The sequence below is a fragment of the Pleurodeles waltl genome, chromosome 8 (assembly GCF_031143425.1).
Source record: "Pleurodeles waltl isolate 20211129_DDA chromosome 8, aPleWal1.hap1.20221129, whole genome shotgun sequence".
NCBI classification, from domain to species: Eukaryota; Metazoa; Chordata; class Amphibia; order Caudata; family Salamandridae; genus Pleurodeles; species Pleurodeles waltl.
The window spans coordinates 448,994,018-449,016,541 of NC_090447.1; the positions used below are offsets into that span (position 1 = coordinate 448,994,018).

General features: G+C 47.3%; 1 protein-coding gene across 1 annotated transcript in view; it reads left to right on the forward strand.

The window, feature by feature from the left end:
- Nucleotides 1–22,524, forward strand: part of MITD1 (microtubule interacting and trafficking domain containing 1) — a 110,728-nt gene that overhangs the window by 55,053 nt on the left and 33,151 nt on the right. The window contains exons 3-4 of the mRNA XM_069204381.1: nucleotides 3,441–3,577; nucleotides 3,662–3,748. Coding sequence (XP_069060482.1) covers nucleotides 3,441–3,577; nucleotides 3,662–3,748 — 224 coding nt within the window. The remainder of the gene's footprint in view (nucleotides 1–3,440; nucleotides 3,578–3,661; nucleotides 3,749–22,524) is intronic.

The window sequence follows — 22,524 nt, forward strand, 5'->3', positions numbered from 1 at the left end:
TCAGAGCAACCCCAAAGTCACCACACCAGCAGCTCAGGGCCGGTCAGGTGCAGAGTTCAAAGTGGTGCCCAAAACGCATAGGCTAGAATGGAGAGAAGGGGGTGCCCCGGTTCCGGTCTGCTTGCAGGTAAGTACCCGCGTCTTCGGAGGGCAGACCAGGGGGGTTTTGTAGGGCACCGGGGGAGACACAAGCCCACACAGAAATTTCACCCTCAGCAGCGCGGGGGCGGCCGGGTGCAGTGTAGAAACAAGCGTCGGGTTCGCAATGTTAGTCTATGAGAGATCAACGGATCTCTTCAGCGCTGCAGGCAGGCAAGGGGGGGCTTCCTCGGGGAAACCTCCACTTGGGCAAGGGAGAGGGACTCCTGGGGGTCACTTCTCCAGTGAAAGTCCGGTCCTTCAGGTCCTGGGGGCTGCGGGTGCAGGGTCTTTTCCAGGCGTCGGGACTTAGGTTTCAGAGAGTCGCGGTCAGGGGAAGCCTCGGGATTCCCTCTGCAGGCGGCGCTGTGGGGGCTCAGGGGGGACAGGTTTTGGTACTCACAGTCGTAGAGTAGTCCGGGGGTCCTCCCTGAGGTGTTGGTTCTCCACCAGCCGAGTCGGGGTCGCCGGGTGCAGTGTTGCAAGTCTCACGCTTCTTGCGGGGAGATTGCAGGGTCTTTAAAGCTGCTCCTTGAAACAAAGTTGCAGTCTTTTTGGAGCAGGTCCGCTGTCCTCGGGAGTTTCTTGTCTTTTTCGAAGCAGGGCAGTCCTCAGAGGATTCAGAGGTCGCTGGTCCCTTGGAAGGCGTCGCTGGAGCAGAGTTCTTTGGAAGGCAGGAGACAGGCCGGTGAGTTTCTGGAGCCAAGGCAGTTGTCGTCTTCTGGTCTTCCTCTGCAGGGGTTTTCAGCTAGGCAGTCCTTCTTCTTGTAGTTTGCAGGAATCTAATTTTCTAGGGTTCAGGGTAGCCCTTAAATACTAAATTTAAGGGCGTGTTTAGGTCTGGGGGGTTAGTAGCCAATGGCAATTTTCACAGTTCCTGGGGGAGGTAAGTTTTTGTTAGTTTTACCAGGTAAGTAAGACACTTACAGGGTTCAGTTCTTGGTCCAAGGTAGCCCACCGTTGGGGGTTCAGAGCAACCCCAAAGTCACCACACCAGCAGCTCAGGGCCGGTCAGGTGCAGAGTTCAAAGTGGTGCCCAAAACGCATAGGCTAGAATGGAGAGAAGGGGGTGCCCCGGTTCCGGTCTGCTTGCAGGTAAGTACCCGCGTCTTCGGAGGGCAGACCAGGGGGGTTTTGTAGGGCACCGGGGGAGACACAAGCCCACACAGAAATTTCACCCTCAGCAGCGCGGGGGCGGCCGGGTGCAGTGTAGAAACAAGCGTCGGGTTCGCAATGTTAGTCTATGAGAGATCAACGGATCTCTTCAGCGCTGCAGGCAGGCAAGGGGGGGCTTCCTCGGGGAAACCTCCACTTGGGCAAGGGAGAGGGACTCCTGGGGGTCACTTCTCCAGTGAAAGTCCGGTCCTTCAGGTCCTGGGGGCTGCGGGTGCAGGGTCTTTTCCAGGCGTCGGGACTTAGGTTTCAGAGAGTCGCGGTCAGGGGAAGCCTCGGGATTCCCTCTGCAGGCGGCGCTGTGGGGGCTCAGGGGGGACAGGTTTTGGTACTCACAGTCGTAGAGTAGTCCGGGGGTCCTCCCTGAGGTGTTGGTTCTCCACCAGCCGAGTCGGGGTCGCCGGGTGCAGTGTTGCAAGTCTCACGCTTCTTGCGGGGAGATTGCAGGGTCTTTAAAGCTGCTCCTTGAAACAAAGTTGCAGTCTTTTTGGAGCAGGTCCGCTGTCCTCGGGAGTTTCTTGTCTTTTTCGAAGCAGGGCAGTCCTCAGAGGATTCAGAGGTCGCTGGTCCCTTGGAAGGCGTCGCTGGAGCAGAGTTCTTTGGAAGGCAGGAGACAGGCCGGTGAGTTTCTGGAGCCAAGGCAGTTGTCGTCTTCTGGTCTTCCTCTGCAGGGGTTTTCAGCTAGGCAGTCCTTCTTCTTGTAGTTTGCAGGAATCTAATTTTCTAGGGTTCAGGGTAGCCCTTAAATACTAAATTTAAGGGCGTGTTTAGGTCTGGGGGGTTAGTAGCCAATGGCTACTAGCCCGGAGGGTGGGTACACCCTCTTTGTGTCTCCTCCCAAGGGGAGGGGGTCACAATCCTAACCCTATTGGGGGAATCCTCCATCTGCAAGATGGAGGATTTCTAAAAGTTAGAGTCACCTCAGCTCAGGACACCTTAGGGGCTGTCCTGACTGGCCAGTGACTCCTCCTTGTTATTCTCATTATTTTCTCCGGCCTTGCCGCCAAAAGTGGGGGCCGGGCCGGAGGGGGCGGGCAACTCCACTAGCTGGAGTGTCCTGCGGTGCTGTGACAAAGGGGTGAGCCTTTGAGGCTCACCGCCAGGTGTTACAGCTCCTGCCTGGGGGAGGTGTTAGCATCTCCACCCAGTGCAGGCTTTGTTACTGGCCTCAGAGTGACAAAGGCACTCTCCCCATGGGGCCAGCAACATGTCTCTAGTGTGGCAGGCTGCTGGAACTAGTCAGCCTACACAGATAGTCGGTTAAGTTTCAGGGGGCACCTCTAAGGTGCCCTCTGTGGTGTATTTTACAATAAAATGTACACTGGCATCAGTGTGCATTTATTGTGCTGAGAAGTTTGATACCAAACTTCCCAGTTTTCAGTGTAGCCATTATGGTGCTGTGGAGTTCGTGTTTGACAGACTCCCAGACCATATACTCTTATGGCTACCCTGCACTTACAATGTCTAAGGTTTTGTTTAGACACTGTAGGGGTACCATGCTCATGCACTGGTACTCTCACCTATGGTATAGTGCACCCTGCCTTAGGGCTGTAAGGCCTGCTAGAGGGGTGTCTTACCTATACTGCATAGGCAGTGAGAGGCTGGCATGGCACCCTGAGTGGAGTGCCATGTCGACTTACTCGTTTTGTCCTCACTAGCACACACAAGCTGGCAAGCAGTGTGTCTGTGCTGAGTGAGAGGTCTCCAGGGTGGCATAAGACATGCTGCAGCCCTTAGAGACCTTCCTTGGCATCAGGGCCCTTGGTACTAGAAGTACCAGTTACAAGGGACTTATCTGGATGCCAGGGTCTGCCAATTGTGGATACAAAAGTACAGGTTAGGGAAAGAACACTGGTGCTGGGGCCTGGTTAGCAGGCCTCAGCACACTTTCAATTGTAAACATAGCATCAGCAAAGGCAAAAAGTCAGGGGGCAACCATGCCAAGGAGGCATTTCCTTACAGGTGGAAAGAAAGAAATAGGGCTGTATGTATTAGGCAAATCTAGGTTCATAAATTTCCCCATTTGTGTAGTTTATAAGGATAACTCCATTACACCAAGTATATTATTGTAGATGATGGCTTCAAAATTGAGGTACTTTTATTGCATGTTTTGTCTTGCCTTTTTTCAGAGGGGAAGTATCACAATCAAATAAAAATACCGGAAAACGGAACAGGCTTCAGCTATGAGAACCTTTTCAAACCATATATTAATGAGACATTGACAGAAGTATGGGTAGAGGATCCGTACGTCCGCCACGTTCACCAGGTGGGGAATTTGAATGTGCAAATGACTGTATTGAAATTTGGCTTCTACCATTTTATCAAATCCACATTCTATTTTATTTTTCAGTTGTATAACTTTTTACGATTCTGCGAGATGCTTGTCAAGGGTCCCGGACATGTGAAAACAATTCATCTGCTCACCTCCAAGGATGAAGTAAGGCATAAAACCATCCCTCTGCGTATTATTTTGATGTCCCTCTCATACATCACATTATATTTTGCATTAGAGCTTTATTTCCATTTTCTGTTTAATTTCTTGACAAGAATTTACACAGAATACAAACATTGTCATGCAACTTCTCTTTGCTGATTTTTGTTGTGATAAATGTTTTTCTCTTTGATCAACCCAACATGAACTTAAGAGACAGGGGTGTGGAATTTAGTAAAATATCTACTAGTCCATGGGACATGTTGAATCATAAATCTACTTGTCCTGTAAAAAAAAATGTACTTGTCCCTTTGGTGCCTTGTAGTGGGGCGACAAATTATGGCAGCAATCTCATTATGTAAGAGCTCTGATAATAGCCTCTCTGATTATGCCAGGGGTAATACTATAATAGAACTTGAGTACTGGCAGTTTCAAGCCCTACTACAGCAATTTCAAATCCTACTATAGCAATTTCCTTATTTTGCCACTTTTCAACAGCTCTACATTCTGGGGCTGAAGGAAGCAGTAAGCAGTAGTTCCAGGGCTGGAATGCCTTGGAGTCTGTGCAAACCTACTAACTTGTATGGTTTAAGGATTTTCACCAGCTCTTCTCTAATCTTTTCCATTACTGAGAAAGGTTGGAAATTTACTCCTGACAAGGGCAGAAGTAGAATTTGTTTCAGGGTTGGGAAAGAATTTGTCGGAGGGAAAGTGAACTTGTAAACACTCAGTAGATTTTCACATGAGCAAATCACCCGTGCATATTTCCATGTGCTAAATACAGTTCACAAATATTTTCTATGAGTACGATTTTCTGGTCTAGTGCTGTAAGTTCTTGTGAGTTCACAAAGCCACTAATGCAAAGACATATATCATGGGTGCACTTTTGACTCTCTTTAAGAATTGGGACCCTCGTTGGCTCTGGCGTTAACCAAGACATTTTGTTTTTGTTAAAATTCTATTTCTTTCACTGTCTATCTGTCGGCTGGCTTTACTGTGAGTCATAGTAATCTGCTCTTCCATAAGGAGCATATTCACACACAAAGAAGTTTTGTTCAGTGCCAGGAACCACTGTGGCAATGTGTGCTTTTTTTAAACCAATTTATTTTTTTGCCTTTTGCCAGTGTTTGTTACAATGACACACATTGACAGAACCAAAAGACTGGCCACCAGTGTCAGATCGGTTAGCTTTTCCAGTGCTTGTTTATTTTCATGTTTCCTACGTATTCCTTGTTGAAAATGGTTACACTGATTTTTCCAGTATGAATATTTTTCGGAACTACTGAACATATTGTACTAAAGGATGCTTCAAAGAAATAGTACCTACATTTTCACATTAATTTAGCTAAACGATAACATTTTATTATCATCATTCTTAATTATAAGCTTCTGCAAACATTTGCATCTAATCAGAGAGAATTCTGGGAGCATTATATGTAGCCTCATATTGTTAAACCTTTCAAACGTGCGTGAAGACATTTTAATGGTCAGTAGTGCCCTTATAGCGTTTATTTACAGCGCTCACCCTAATAATAAAGGCTTTGCATTATTGAACCATACATACAGGTTGGGACAGTATTAACATATGTGTACAAATATTACTTCAACTGCAGACAGTTCCCTTCCCTGTAAACTGGCAGGTAAAGTGTTTGTGCTGCAGGGGGTTGGGCCTACTTGTTCCACAGACAAAATAAACATGTTTGAACAATATGTCCAGTGTGTCCGGCTGTAGGAATTCCACACCGCTGAAGAGAGATTTTATAATTGCTTATAAACGGAGCTAACTACTTTGTCTGTATTTCATCCCCATATGCTGTGCAAATGAAAGAAATATTTCCAAAAATCAATTCTTTTTAAAGGTGGGTATGCTCTTTAAAAACGATTTCCAGAAGGTCGCACTGGCACTCAGTATTGCCCTTTCCATCTCCTCTACAGTGCCTTTAAGTTCAAGATTATGTCAGGTTTCATCCATGAACTTGCTGCAATTCCCAGCTCTCCATGCAGGACGAAGGCAGGAAACCGATACCACCTGGCTCCGCATGTTCCAGCACTTTGACTCTTTAAGCCAATGTCCAGGATGCACACTTTGTGGTCAGATGTACTTCAAAGGCCCTCAGAGGTGTGTAATAACAGTTCCGCCGAAAGGATGACAGCTAAGGATCTCTACCCTTTGCTTGCGGCCTTCCACTCAAACATACCTCAGATATGTGTTACTCAAAAGTAAATTTACCTTAAAAACAAAAGACAAGAGGTGCCTGGCAAAACATTACGGCTGGGTGAGCATTTACATAACTGGGGTTTGAGGACTCTCTCTGTATACATCAGTTTGCAGCAATTTTTTATACATGTCTCTGGGTACCATAAAGTAATTAGAAAACATTCCTTTCTTGGTTAAGAATGCGAACAGTTGTCATGGAGTCATAAAGAAAAAAACAAATGCAGATGGGCCTCGACCTTGGGTGGACACAGTGTGGGCCAGCGAGTACGTGTCCAGATGTCCAGCAAGAGGGGCACGTGGTTGCTGCATGTGCTGTGTGTGTTGTGTTCTGACTGGGTAAGTGTTCCTAACTACATTTTGCATCTACCTTTATGGTGCTTTTGGGAATGCACACACCTCTCTGGCCATGTGTTTTGTTTTTGGGGCCAATCTCTTGGGACCATTGTGGTGTCGCTGCACCTATCTGTGGGTTTTGATTTAAGCGCATTTGTTTGCCCACTACCAGCTATGTGTCACCTGTTACCTGTCAGTCAGTAACCTCAGATCTGATAGAGAGTTCTAGGTGCAGATTCCTACCTTAGAATTTCCTCCAGGTGTCACACTGGATCCAGAGAATTTTCTTCTAGCAATACCCTTGCGTGCCAACAGGTGGCATCGGTCGACTCTGCGTCTGTCATTAGTGTCGCTGTGATGACGTCGCGCTCGTATATAGGTGCCACTCCGGAGCGCTGAATTCAGTTCTTTTCTTTCCGCACCAGCCTATGCGCAGTTCTGGAAAAGAGCTACCCCCAGTAGCTTTTGATTGACTTTTTGACCCTTTTGTCTACGTTTTTGACTTCTTGGCCAGTAGACCGAATTGAAGCCGTGTGACTCCTGTCACCTCATGATGTAGGTGACAGATCCGCACCTCGTATGCTTGTGGTGTCCGGAGCATGACCACGACACAAAATCATGCTCTAAGTGCCGGTCAATGAACCTGAAAGCTTTGAAAGGGTGGTACCTAAAGCTCATGGTGGCCCAGCGCTCAGCTCCTGGTCTCGCTCGAGAGGGAGGTCACAAGACCTCTTGCTGAGCCATCACCACTCGTTCTTGTCTCACTCCAAGTCCTCAGGACATTCCAGTCACAAGAAGAAGTCCAAGAAGAACAGGCATTCTTCGACTTCACCCCGTCGCTCGGACGATGAGATGTAGGAGGAGCGTCGTTCTTCTAGGCCTCTGTCATCTAAGCCTGCTTCTGGGTCTGCTTCAAGCCTCCCCTAGTTTCCAAGTGCCAGAGCCACCCCTGCCCAACTCGGGGAGTTTTATGAGGCCATGCATCTCATATTTGGGCAGACCGACCCTCCTGTGACACCCTCAGGCCCAGTAGGGTCGACGGAAGCCCCCCCAGGTTCCACACCAGCAGCTTCTGGCTCTGCTCCGGAGGGCACCCTGGATTTGTTACCGGATCTGAACCGTAGCCGGTTGTGTCATTGTGACCTGCGCCGATACATAAGTCAACGCTCCCGATGTCGATTAGGCCCATAATCGACGTTGACCCTATTCTCATTTCTGACTCTGAGCTGGAACGACTTTGATTCCGACTTAGACGGGGGGACCTCTTTCCCCAGGGTGGACCCTGACGCTTATGCCTATGCCTATGCCTATGGGTATGAGTACGGTGAGTGAGAGTATGGGTTGGTTGCTGGACCCTCTAAAATACCAGCTTGAAGACCCTTATATGGACTGGGCTCAGGAATTGGGTGATGCCAGGGGTTTGGACACCTCCCCTGACTCTGGCATGCTTCTGAATCCCCTCCCTCCCCCACCCCCTTCCCCACCCCCCACCGTGGCTATGGAGGAGGGAGCTTCGTACTCTATGGTGGTGCGAAGAGCAGCTGAGGTCCTGGGCCTCGAGCTGTCTTCAGTGGCGGTGAGGACTAACCTCCTTACTGAGGTGCTTCAGCTCAGGGCTTCCACATCTGAACCACTCTTGCCCTTTAATAAAGCCCTCACTGATGGCCTGCTGTGGGCATCGTCTAAACCCAGCACAGGGGCTCTTGTCAACAGGACAATCACCCGCCGCCATAGGCCCGCACCTAATGCCCTAATTCCTTACCCAACATCCTACGCTTGAGCACTTAGTCATTCAGGCGTCTTTCTCTTCTGGCACATTGCCTTTCTGCACCCTGGGACAGGTAATCCAAAAGACTGGACCAACTTTGGGAAGAAAATGTTCTCTTCCTCCAGTCTGGCATTGCGGTCTGTGAACACTGCATGCCTTTTGGGTCACTACACTCTTACTTTATGGGATACAGAAACTCAGGTGCTGTCACAGGTCCCGGAGACGGCCAGGGCCATTCTCTCCCAAGCTGTTTCTGATGGTAGGGACGCAGCCAAGTTCGCGATTCGAAATGGACTGGACACCACCGACTCACTGGGCAGATTGGTTGTGTCGACAGTGGCCCTTTGGCGCCACGCTTAGTTGATAACGCCTGGCTTTTAGGGAGATGTCCAACAATCACTGATGGACATGCCCTTCGATGGCACCTGTCTCTTCGGAGACAAAGCGTACTCAGCGCTCGAGTGTTGGAAGGAGTCCTGGGCTACGGCTCGGTCCTTGGCCTCGCAGCTGCTCCTTGCCCCCCTGAGTCTGCTTTTTGGCCCTTTCGTGGCTACGGAAGGGGCACCGAGCCACGTCCATTTCCCTCCAGCTACCGTGCCGCGCATGCTGCTCAGCCTCTTGCGTGGCCGAGGACGCGGGATCCAATATCCCTATGAATCAGGGAGCCAGTGGTCCGCCCAGTCCACTACCCACCCCCCCACTGCAGCCTCCAAACCTTCTTAGTCCGTCATGGACCAGTTGGAGGCAGGATTCGCCATCACCTGCACCAACGGGAATCCATCACGACGGACAGGTGGGATTTTCAAATTGTCCAAAGGGGCTACTCCCTCCCCTTCGAGACTACCGCTCCTGCCATGCCACCATCCTATAATCAGATGGTGGAGGATCACTTAGCTCTTCTCTGCAAGGAGGTAGCGGCTCTCTTGGTCAAGGGAGCCCTAGAGAGGGTCTCTGTGCCAGAAGTAGGTTGTGGTTGTTGTTCCCACTACTTTCTGTTGTCCAAAAAGGACAAGGACCTTCATATTATCCTAGACCTTTGGTCCCTCAATCTCTTCCTCAGGGGGGAGAAGTTCAAAATTCTCACTCTAGCTCAGGTCCTTTCTACCCTGGAGACTGGGTGGTAGCTTTGGACTTGCAGGGCGCCTATTTTCATATTCCCGTCCTGTCAGCCCACAGGCGTTACCTGCGGTTTGTGGCAGGTCACAAGCACTTTCAGTTCACCGTGATCCTCTTCAGCCTTACCAGCCCCCCTCGGGTGTTCATGAAAGTGTTAGCGGTGGTTGCAGCTCATCTGTGCCGGCTAGGGGTTTCAGTCTTCCCCCTACCTCGACGACTGGCTGTTAAAGGTGGGTTCGCCCCAGGCTGTGGTCTCCCACCTCCAGACTATGGCGAACCTCCTGCCTTCACTGGGGTTAACTATAAAGGTGCTGAAGTTACACCTGACTCCCTCTCAGATGCTCCCTTTCATTGGAGCTGTTCTGGACACAGTGCAGTTTCAGGCCTATCTTCCAAACAGCGAGTCCAGGATATTCAGGTTATGATACCGATGTTTCAGCCTCTATCCTGGGCTTCGGTGAGAATGACTTTGAGGCTGCTGGGCCTCATTCCTCCTGCATCCTGCTGCTCACAAATGTCAGATGGCATATGCAGGCTCTGCAGTGGGACCTGAAGTTCCAGTGGGTGCAACATCAGGGGAATCTCTCTGACATGGTCCAGATCTTGGAGGCAACTGCACAAGATCTGCAGTGGCTAACGAAGCGAGCTTGGGTCAGAGGCAGATTGCTCTCCCTTCCCCAACCAGATCAGACAGTGGCGACAGATGCATCACCCCTGGCACGGGGCCGCCACATGGAACACGTGGCGATCAGTCATCTGGTCTCCGGCAGAGTTGGGGCTCTACATCAACCTTCTGGAGCTCAGGGCGATCAGGTTTGCATTGAAAGCATTCCTTCCCTCTCTCCAAGGGAAAGTGGTGCAGGTATTCACAGACAGCACCACAGCCTGGTGGTATTTGCAGCAAGCAGGGTGGGGTGGAGTCATGAACCCTTTGTCAAGAAGCCCCACGTCTCTGGAAGTGGTTGGAACGTCTGGGCATATCCCTGGTGGTTCAACATCTGTCAGGCTCTCTGAACCCCAGAGCAGATAAACTCAGCCGTCAAAGCATGGTTAATCACGAATGGCGTCTCTCTCTGGAGGTGGCGCAAGGTCTCTTTCAACATTGGGGAGAGCCTTGGTTAGATCTGTTCGCCTCCCCAAAGAATGTGTAATGTCCATTGTTTTGCGCATTGGAGTTTCTAAGGTGGCACTCGCTCGGTGGCGCTTTTCGTCTCGATTGGAATTCAGGCCTCCTATATGCCTTTCCGCCAATACCGCTTCTGCCCACCCAGAGTTCTCAAGAAGATCAGGATCGACTGGGCCTAAGTAAGCCTTGTGGCTCTGGACTGGGCACAGAGCATGGTATCCTGAGCTTCTGAGCATGTCCATCAATCCTTCACTCAGACTGCCTCTTCAAGAGGATCTTCTGTTGCAGCAGCAGGGGAGGGTTCTCCACCCGAACCTGTCCAGTCTCTGCCTTCTTGCGAGGGGATTGAGTGGTGGCAGTTGACAGCTTTCGACCTTCCACCCAAAGTCTGTGATGTTAGTTTGGCAGCCAGGCGTCCCTCCACCAAAACAGTATATGCCTGTTGTTGGCATTAGTTTGTGGCATGGTGTACCAACAAAACTATTGATCTCCTTTCTGCACCGCTGTCCGAGGTTTTTTTGTTTATTCTCCCTCTTGCCCAGCAGGGCTGCGCTTTGGGCACCCTTAAGGGTTATCTGTCTGCCACCTCTGCCTTCCTCAGACTTCCTGATCAACCCTCCTTTTTTAAATCTCCCATTGTTGCGAAATTCCTCAAAGGTCTTACCCACATGTTTCCACCTACCCTTTTTCATAAAGCCCCAGTAGGATTTGAACCTAGCACTTACTTTCCTCATGTGTTCCTTTTGAGCCTCTTCACAATTGTCCTCTTTGGCTCCTCACCTAAAACAAACAGCTGTCCTTGTGGCCATCACCTCTGCACGGAGAGTGAGTGAGCTACAGGCTCTTTCTTTGAAGCCATCCTTCATCTCTGTCCATCCTGACAAAGTGGTGCTTCATACTAGGGCCTCCTTCCTACCTAAAGTGATCACACCTTTTCATGTAGGCCAAGCCATCACCTTGCCTACTTTTTACGCACCCCCACATCCTTCTCATGAGGAGGAGAGACTCCACTGTCTGGGTACAAAAAGAGCGTTGGCATTCTAACTCAATTGTACCAAAGACTTGGGGGTGGACTATCAACTCTTTGTGGGTTATGTGGGTGCAAAGAAAGGACGCACAATGCAGATGAGAAGCCTCTCTTTATGGCTTGTTCTCTGCATCAAAATGCGCTACACTTTGGCTAAAAAGCAATCTTCTGAGGGTCTGTGTGCACATTCAACCAAAACAACTGCTGAAACCACTGCATTAGCTTGCGGAGTTCCAGTGCTGGACATCTGACAGGCAGCAACGTGGGCATCCCTTCACACGTTCACCAAACACTACTCCGCAAGGATGGCTATGGTGGCCGTTCGGGTAGTTACAGAGACCGCTGCACTCAGAGTTATTACACAGAGAAAAAAGTCCTTCAATAGAGTTCAAAGGTAGTCGGTTCTTTTATTTGGAGACATCAGCATAAGGATCATCAGGTCAAAACACAGCCTTCATGTATAAAAAGGAGAACATCCTTGTTGAGGCACGCCAACACATGTTTCATCACAAAAGTGACTTTTTCAAGGCTGCAAAAAACATAGACCAGTTTTCGTACTGAGTTCCTATGTCCTGAATGGCTAGAGGATGATAACCATGGCAAAAGCGTATAGGGGTAAACATAGTACCCACTGTGAACCGAATCGAAGAAAGTAGGTGCAGTTTGTTTCCCATAGTGTCAGAGAGAGCAATAAAATGTGTTACAAACCAAAGACTGAAAAATAATAAGAAAGATGTGAGCAGGCACACCTAATAACTAGGTTAGTAGCTCTAAAGAGACTATTTATACCCAAACCTGGGTGTACCCATTTAACAATAAATATATTTTTAATGTGTCGGTGCCCCAACACCATCAGAAGTGCATAATGAATGTTTATATATCTCAAAGTGCAACCAAGAAGAAACTCGGAAGAATTACCAAGTATATACACACAGAGGAGGACGGCATACCTTAGTAAAAGTAAGCAGAAACTGGAAAGTAGCTGGCGTCTTCTCAAAGTAGGCAGGTGCATCAAAGAGATGCAAAAGAAATCTTGTTGGTCTTAGTAAGTTGTTAGGAGACCATATTAAGTCTCCTATCTATGGAGAAATAACATGTAAAAAATGTTAAGAGAATTGAGATAGCTATACAATGTAGAGTCCAAACAAAGTGGTGAGAAAGTAAGGGCAATGAGAAATAGGTGATAAATACCAAGAATGGGATACCAGGGTAAGACATGGTATGCCATTTTTTGGTAAAGAAAAAATATATGTAAAAAAAAAGATAAATGGATGTAGTAACGCGTTGACTCGTGTAAAAGAACAAATAATTGGGACAAGGAGGTATCGAAGGGCAATTGCCCTATATGAGAAGTGATCCAACAAATAGCAGGACCCAGTGCAACGAGGCTGACCGAAGGATATTATGTAAAGGTATATCGATTTGAGCAAGTAGATATCGAACAGAAAAAAGGGAAAGGTTATTGAAAAAAACAACAATAATAAAGAGAAACCAGCTGTGTTCAAAAGAAAGTAACAGCATTCCGATATCTTTAGCTTACCTCAGAGGTATGTGCTGAAGGAGCTTCAAGTGTCTGAGCGTATAAAATTCTGTTAGCCGTGTACTCGGGACATATAAACATCTAACGGGATGTGTATAGTAGAAAGGGAAAGGGGACAAAAACGGAGTAACAAATAGCCGTGGCTTCTGGCGGCCATGTTGGAGTGTGGAGGAATAAGAATAAAGTAATCACAGTAGCCTAATGTAATGGAATATAGTATAAGCCAAGTGTGTTATGTAAGTAGTCTAATTGAAAAATAGATAAGGGACAGAGGTGTGTTGGGGGGGGGGGGGGAAGAATGAGCAAAGGAAAAGAGTGAACATAGGAATAAAGCAAAGATACAGGGCACCGTGGTGATCACCCAACCGTGAGGTAATGAATACATCCCTGGTATGACATGTCTGTGGATGCCCATACGCTGAAAAGTAGTTATGCGAGAGTAACTCAGATGAAAGGTAGAGTAGGCATAAATTGTGCATTACACATGTAAACAAACTGTACAGACTATGGCATGTAATCAAACCAACAATATTGCATTAGAAATGTCCACTCAAAGAATTGTAGTGGATGTCCATGGAAGAACAGGTGACCTGTATGTAGGTTGCTCGAGTATTGGATGGAGTGGGTGTAAACCATAGTGCACACAAATACCATAGCATATAATCAAACCTAAGGTAAAAAGAATAATTTGAATAAAGAAAGGCATGTGCAAGAAAATTATAAACAAAATAACCATATAAGATAAGAACAGTATAAAGATGAAACATATAGTATACAGATAAATTATTCATCCCAGAACTTCGGCATACACAAACTCATAAAAACAATAAAGCTAAAATCACCAATTCATCGATTAGATATACATTAAAGAAAAACATGTAGTTCCCTGTCGATGTTCAGACCCAGATGTATAGTGCGAAGTTTTATAATCCATTTGGCTTCACATTTTCTAATTGTAGAGACCTGGTCACCCCCTCTGCAGTCTTTGGTAATACGTGCGATACCATGGAATCTGATCCCTAAGACTCAGATTTGGCATGTACCAGGTTGTAGTGGACAGCCACAGGGTAATTAGGGTGATTATTTCTAATAGCTCTAATGTGCTCTTGAATGCGTTCTTTAAGTGGGCATGTGGTACTTCCCACATAGATTAATCCACAAACGCACACTATGCAGTAGACTGTAAACTTACTGTTGCAGTTATTAAACTGTCGCATTTCATAAGTACGTGTGGAGTTGTATGAGAATGTATTTAATTTGTCCAAAGCAAATTGGCAAACAGTGCAACATGAACATTTGAAAAAGCCACAGGGCTGGGGCGGTAGCCAACTGGAGGACTGTCCATATGTGCATGTCCTAATATAGCTGGGACACAATTTGTTTCTTAACGGCTGCCCTCGGCTGTAGGTGATCTGGGGTCTATTGCCAATTCATTTGTGTAGTGTTTTGTCAAGTAGTAATAAATGCCAATGATGTTTAAAAATGTGATGTACTTCATAGCTCTGTTGGTCAAATGCAGTGATAATTTTAATAGATCTTTTTTTAGGGTGTTTTGCCATCCCCTGAGTAAGGAGAGATGTGCAAGGTGTATTAAGAATTTTGGTTAAGGCATTGGCTGTAGTATCTTGCTGGGCGCCCCCTCTGTCTCCTCATCCAAGTGGCGACATCCTGGTCCCTCCTGGGCAACAGCAGCATCCAAAAACCCTAACTGTGACCCTTGCAGCTAGCAAGACTTGTTTGCGGTCTTTCTGCAAGCTTCATCGCGACGTGGGACATCCATCCTCCAAAGGAGAAGTTCCTAGTCCTCTTCTTTCTTGCAGAACTCCAAGCTTCTTCCAACAGGTGGCAACTTCCTTGCACCCTCAGCTGGCATTTCCTGGGCTCCTGCCCACTCTCGACACTTTCGCGACTATTGGACTTGGTCCCCTTGTCTTACAGGTACTCAGGTCCGGAAATCCACTGTTGTTGCATTGCTGGTGTTTGTTCTTCCTGCAGAATCCCCCTATCACGACTTCTGTGCTCTCTGGGGGTAGTAGGTGCACTTTACACCTACCTTTCAGGGTCTTGGGGTGGGCTATTTTTCTAACCCTCACTGTTTTCTTACAGTCCCAGCGACCCTCTACAAGTTCACATAGGTTTGGGGTCCATTCGTGTCTCGCATTCCACTTTTTGGAGTATATGGTTTGTGTTGCCCCTATACCTATGTGCTCCTATTGCAATCTACTGTAACTTTACATTGCTTGCATTACTTCCTTTTGCTATTACCTGCATAATTTTGGTTTGTGTACATATATCTTGTGTATATATCTTATCCTCATACTGAGGGTACTCACTGAGATACTTTTGGCATTTTGTCATAAAAATAAAGTACCTTTATTTTTAGTACTTCTGTGTATTGTGTTTTCTTATGATATTGTGCATATGACACCAGTGGTATAGTAGAAGCTTTAGATGTCTCCTAGTTCAGCCTAAGCTGCTTTGCCATAGCTACCTTCTATCAGCCTAAGCTGCTAGAAACACATCTTCTACACTAATAAGGGATAACTGGACCTGGCACAAGGTGTAAGTACCTCTGGTACCCACTACAAGCCAGGCCAGCCTCCTACAGAGATTTGGAGCTGTCTAATGGTGGACATGTTGGGGACGTGCACAGCACCCGAGGATCTGGTTTCCCTGACAGTATAGTATGGTGGCCGTTCGGTACTGCAGGATTTTCTAGTATGATCATGGTTTGCAGACCCACCTCCGGGGAATGTATTGCTTGGGTATCTATTCTAAGGTAAGGAATCTACAACTAGAAGTCTTTATCAGATGAGCAAGTAACTTAACTTCGGTAACAAACTATCTGGTAGAGACATGTTCTACTTTCAGATTCCTTACTGACATACCCATCCTCCCCGCTCTGTGAAATGATTTCTAGGGACAGGGACTCCCTTTCAGGGCCCTAGTTCTGGTGCACCACTCTGTGTTCTTCATGGCTCCGTAAAAAGAAGCTGACGTCAGTACGCTGTGGTGGTGCTTATATACGACCGAGACACCGACGATGGACACATAGTCAACCGACGTCACCTGACTGCCCGAAAGGGTATTGCTTGAAGATAATTCTCCATAGCCAGTCTGACTCCTGGGGGAAATTCTAAGGTAATGAATCTGCAACTAGAATATGTCTCTATCAGATAATTCAATACTACAGATAAGTAACTCGTTTGGTAGGTCTCAGTCTATACCTGACCACATATCCGGTTGTCAGGGTTGACAGAGGATTCACAACAGGGGAATCTAATAATAGTGATGCGACTCAGTTTGTGTATATGAATGTATCGTGTGTGCATCAACGTTGATTATTCCATTATTAACATATGCACAGGGGGACAGCACATTCTTGATTTCCACAGAAGCCATTTTATTCCTAATGCTACAATATATATTTTAGCTTTGCTTAGCATCCTTGTCTTTGACAACATATCTCATGCTCAAGTTACCTCCTAAAAGCAGTATCGTCCTCCTGAGGCATTTTCAATATCACCTTTTTGAAACTAGGCCTGCCCTAAAGCATCAGTGTGAGTTAATCAACCTGATCGCTCTCATGCATGCTGCTATTTGCTGTTTTATGGTAGTCTGGCTCCCCCATGATTGTGCTGTAACCTTGTTACTCCAAGATACCTCATTCTACACCAACACAAGCTGCAAGGTAGTGCAGCAACGGTAGAGTATAAAAAACACTGTCTAGCAATTTCAGTCCCATCAGCACCTGCCTTTGCCATTGGCTGCTTGTACCTTATTTATCCTTGCCCCTTTCTCACAATATTGTAGTACTTAGTTTGTTTGCTTCTGTCAACCAAGAAGACACTTTTACAGTCTGCATAATCTTATAAACTTGGTGAGCTCCTTTTCACTTAGGCGTTCCTTATTGTCTCCATTCATCTTGTTACTTTTGCCATCTAATCTGACCATGCCCTTATTGACTTCCATCTACACTGTGATGTGATGCCCTCACAGGTCCCTTTTTCAAACATTTTGAAATAAATCTGTTGTAGCTCAACACTCCTCATTCCGGGTTTATTTTGCATGATGTCCCAATTACTTACTGGTAATCTTCATTACCCTTAATACCCTTACGTGTCCCGGTACTTAAATTATTCAGGTGTGTCACACCTCCCCCCAGACACCGTGTGATCTTTTAAAGAGCAACTTTGATCCATCCCATTTGCTTAGCTGGCCACTCTTACCTGACCTGTTTAATCTGTTTAATCACTTGAGCCCCTCCCTTTATTCTGTTGTCCCAAGTAACAGGGATCAAAGTTTGACAGAAGGCAGGGTGGCTGGGTATAAAAGTACAGAGACAAGGAAGGGTATTTGGAGTAATGAAGATTACCGGAAAGTAATCTGGACATTATCTCCTCAACCCTACCTTGTCCCAGTCTTTACATTATTAAGGAATACAATTAAGAAAGCAGCTGCAGAGACCAGTACAGCCCAACAGAAATCAATTTATCAATCCACAAAAAATCATTTTGCTCCTTACAGTTAACCTGTACAGACTCCACTCCAGATTCCAGGTTTCAGATTTTGTTTCCTTAAAACAAACAGGAACCAGACCTGGCTCACGTGAGATCTGCAAACCAGCCACACAAAAAATGAATTGATGAGAAGGGTTCAGTTGATTAAATAGGCCAGATAAGAGTGGCCAGCTAAGCAAACATGGTCGACCAGAGTTGTTTTTTAATGATCACCTGGTGTCTGGGGGAGGTGTGACACTCCTCAGTGTAAGAACTGGAAAAAGGTATGGCCGGAGAGGTAATGGATAATATGATAAGTTCTTTGGTATGTTTTCCACCACTATGAAGAAAAAGTCAACTTTCACTGCTTCTTTTTTAAAATCTACAATGGAATCCTATTACACAACCGGTTTAATCTGGATCTCAAAGTCATGAAACAAGCTAACCGATTAGAATCTAGATGGAGGAACCAGCAGCACAAATCCTGCCATGAACTCTATATGCAGTTTTTCCGAATATATCTAATTGCTATCAGAGAATCAAAAATCAACTATACCAGAAAACCTCTTGCTGATGCCACAAGACAGTCATCTGAGCTGTTGAGATTGTTTTATCCTCGTATCTCCCAATCTCACTGCTATCCAGTGGTGGCCTCCTCTGAACCTTCAAAAGTGCATATTTTCTTTATAAGTAAAGTTAATAGGATAATTTAAGGACTGACTGCAACTGCTAAAGAGCCCTTTATTGTCTATCCTGCAGGTATTCAGACCTGCAGATTTGCCAGTAATCCTGCCTTTACCGCTACATTGCTACTCTAGGAATCCACACCCATGTTCACGCTGCTCATTTAGGCATTTAGGTTTGGGGTCCATTCGTGATTCGCATTCCACTTTTGGAGTATATGGTTTGTGTTGCCCCTATACCTATGTGCTCCTATTGAAATCTACTGTAACTTTACACTGCTTGCATTACTTCCTTTTGCTATTACTGCATATTTTCGGTATTGTGTACATATATCTTGTGTATATTTGGCATCCTCATACTGAGGGTACTCACTGAGATACTTTTGGTATATTGTCCATAAAAATAAAGTACTTTTATTTTTAGTATATCTGTGTATTGTGTTTTCTTATGATATTGTGCATATGACACCAGTGGTATAGTAGGAGCTTTGCATGTCTCCTAGTTCAGCCTAAGCTGCTCTGCTATAGCTACCTTCCATCAGCCTAAGCTGCTAGAAACACCTCTTCTACACTAATAAGGGATAACTGGACCTGGCACAGAGTGTAAGTACCCCTTGGTACCCACTACAAGCCAGGCCAGCCTCCTACAGGCACCATTGGGCATAATGGACAACCTTGGGGTAACTCGGGACGATGGGAGTCTGATGGGATTTCCGCCCTTGGTGGCCAAGAGGGACGTAACAGGGAAACAACCCAAACCACTGACTTTGTACCAATGGCATGCTGATATGGATTGGTGTGTTAAGCAGGAGCAACTGATCTACAGAGCCTAGGAATGTCAAAAGAAATTCTCAGAAATGTGGGGTAAATGATGGGAGTACGATGGGTTGTCCTCGACTCTGGATTCTTTCCATTCGACTGTGGTTTGATTTGCAGTGGGTGGGAAGGGGAGGGACTGGGACTAAATGTACAGAGCTTTATTTTTGTTCAAAATGTCTTACCTTTTGTGTATTCCATTTGTCAAAACTGTAGGAGGCTGGCCTGGTTGGTAGCGGCTACCTGAGGTACTTACACCTTATACCAGGTCCAGTTATCCCTTTTTAGTGAAATGTAGGCAGTGGTCTAGCATCTTAGGCTGTCTAGAGGTAACTGTAGCAGAGCAGCTTAGGCTGAACTAGGAGACATGCAAAGCTCCTGCAATACCACTATAGTTACACAGTACTTATACACAATAAAAGACAATACTCAATGCTACCAAAAATAAAGGTGCTTTATTTTAGTGACACAAGGCCAAAAATATCTTAGAGGCAATACTCCTTCTGGAGGTAAGTATTATACACAATAAATACACTGGTAACCAATATCAGGTAAGTAAACAGTCATAGAATAGTGCCAACAATAGAAAATACAATAGATTGCAATGGGCCTAGGGGCAACACAAACCATATACTAAAAAAATAGTGGAATGCGAATCACAAATTCCCCCCCTACGCGTAGTGTGTAGAGGGGCGCTGGGAGTGTAGGTAAACACCAAAGGTAAGTGAAGTACCTCACCCCAGAGCCCAAGAAAGCAAGAGTAAAATACAGCAAGTATCCTCAGGACACACTACAAGTTGTGATAAGAAATATTGCAAGAGCCAAGCAAGACTGCAAGCAGCAAACAATGATTCCTGGACATGAAGACCTGCGGAGAGAGGAGACCAAGTCCAGAAGTCGAAAAATAGTCCAGCAAAGACAGGAGCCCCTGCCAACCTAGAAGATTGTGCAAAAGTGGATTCTCCAGTAAGAAGAAAAGTACAGAAGAGCACCAAAGAAGATAGCTGCGGGTTCCTGCTTGGTGCAGGTGATGTCCCATGTCGAGTTGTTGGATGCAGGCTGTTTGCGTCGCTGGATTCCGCCTACAACACTTGGTTCAGGCAAGTATGCAGTTTGCATCAAAAAGGAGCTGCCTGCACCCAGGAGGGACCAGGAGGTCTCAACTAGGACTGAGGAGACAGAGGAGGCTCTCAGGACTTCAGAGAGCCCACAGAAGACCAGGCAGCACCTGCGGGTGTCCCAGAACATGGGGACAAAGAAGATGCAAAGTGCGGTCATCGCAGCACTGCACTGGAAGGTCCCCTGCCGCCAGAGAACAAGTTAGGGAGATGTGCATGGCAGGATGGAGTGCTGGGGACCTGGGCTCTACTGTGCACAAAGGATTCTTGGAAGAAGTGCACAGAAGCCCAAGGAGCTGGAGAAGACTTGTTGTACAGGGGTACTGTCGGAGCAGGGAGAAGCAAGCTCTTGCCTCCACCAAATTTGGACCGCTTGACCTTTGGACAGTCTGGGTCACTTCGGTCCACCACCTGTGTCCCAGGGGGCATGCTCGTTGTCAGGAGAGGAGACCCAGTGTACCGGTCGTCCTCACAAAAGGGTGCCTGCAGAAGCAGGAAGTGACTGTGAGAAGGTAGCCTCTTTCTAGCCTTGTTACCCCCACTTTTGGCCTGTTTGTGAGTGTATGTCAGGGTGTTTGTCACTGTTTTCACTGTCTCACTGGGATCCTGATAGCCAGGCCTCAGTGCTCATAGTGAAAACACTATGGTTTCAGTATGTTTGTTATGTGTCACTGGGATCCTGCTGGTCAGGACCCCAGTGCTCATAGGTTTGTGGCCTATATGTATGTGTCACTGGGACCCTGTCACACAGGGCCCCAGTGCTCATAGGTGTGCATGTATATGTTCCCTGTGTGGTGCCTAACTGTCTCACTGAGGCTCTGCTAACCAGAACCTCAGTGGTTATGCTCTCTCATTACTTTCAAATTGTCACTAACAGGCTAGTGACCATTTTTACCAATTTACATTGGCTTACTGGAACACCCTTATAATTCCCTAGTATATGGTACTGAGGTACCAAGGGTATTGGGGTTCCAGGAGATCCCTATGGGCTGCAGCATTTCTTTTGCCACCCATAGGGAGCTCTGACAATTCTTACACAGGCCTGCCACTGCAGCCTGAGTGAAATAACGTCCACGTTATTTCACAGCCATTTTACACTGCACTTAAGTAACTTATAAGTCACCTATATGTCTAACCTTTACCTGGTAAAGGTTAGGTGCAAAGTTACTTAGTGTGAGGGCACCCTGGCACTAGCCAAGGTGCCCCCACATTGTTCAGAGCCAATTCACTGAACTTTGTGAGTTCGGGGACACCATTACACGCGTGCACTACATATAGGTCACTACCTATATGTAGCTTCACCATGGTAACTCCGAATATGGCCATGTAACATGTCTATGATCATGGAATTGCCCCCTCTATGCCATCCTGGCATTGTTGGTACAATTCCATGATCCCAGTGGTCTGTAGCCCAGACCCTGGTACTGCCAGACTGCCCTTCCTGGGGTTTCACTGCAGCTGCTGCTGCTGCCAACCCCACAGACAGGCAGCTGCCCTCCTGGGGTCCAGCCAGGCCTGGCCCAGGATGGCAGAACAAAGAACTTCCTCTGAGAGAGGGTGTGACACCCTCTCCCTTTGGAAAATGGTGTGAAGGCAGGGGAGGAGTAGCCTCCCCCAGCCTCTGGAAATGCTTTGTTGGGCACAGATGTGCCCAATTCTGCATAAGCCAGTCTACACCGGTTCAGGGACCCCTTAGCCCCTGCTCTGGCGCGAAACTGGACAAAGGAAAGGGGAGTGACCACTCCCCTGACCTGCACCTCCCCTGGGAGGTGTCCAGAGCTCCTCCAGTGTGCTCCAGACCTCTGCCATCTTGGAAACAGAGGTGCTGCTGGCACACTGGACTGCTCTGAGTGGCCAGTGCCACCAGGTGACGTCAGAGACTCCTTGTGATAGGCTCCTTCAGGTGTTAGTAGCCTTTCCTCTCTCCTAGGTAGCCAAACCCTCTTTTCTGGCTATTTAGGGTCTCTGTCTCTGGGGAAACTTCAGATAACGAATGCATGAGCTCAGCCGAGTTCCTCTGCATCTCCCTCTTCACCTTCTGATAAGGAATCGACCGCTGACCGCGCTGGAAGCCTGCAAACCTGCAACATAGTAGCAAAGACGACTACTGCAACTCTGTAACGCTGATCCTGCCGCCTTCTCGACTGTTTTCCTGCTTGTGCATGCTGTGGGGGTAGTCTGCCTCCTCTCTGCACCAGAAGCTCTGAAGAAATCTCCCGTGGGTCGACGGAATCTTCCCCCTGCAACCGCAGGCACCAAAAAGCTGCATCTCCGGTCCCTTGGGTCTCCTCTCAGCACGACGAGCGAGGTCCCTCGAATCCAGCGACACCGTCCAAGTGACCCCCACAGTCCAGTGACTCTTCAGCCCAAGTTTGGTGGAGGTAAGTCCTTGCCTCACCTCGCTGGGCTGCATTGCTGGGAACCGCGACTTTGCAAACTACTCCGGCCCCTGTGCACTTCCGGCGGAAATCCTTCGTGCACAGCCAAGCCTGGGTCCACGGCACTCTAACCTGCATTGCACGACTTTCTAAGTTGGTC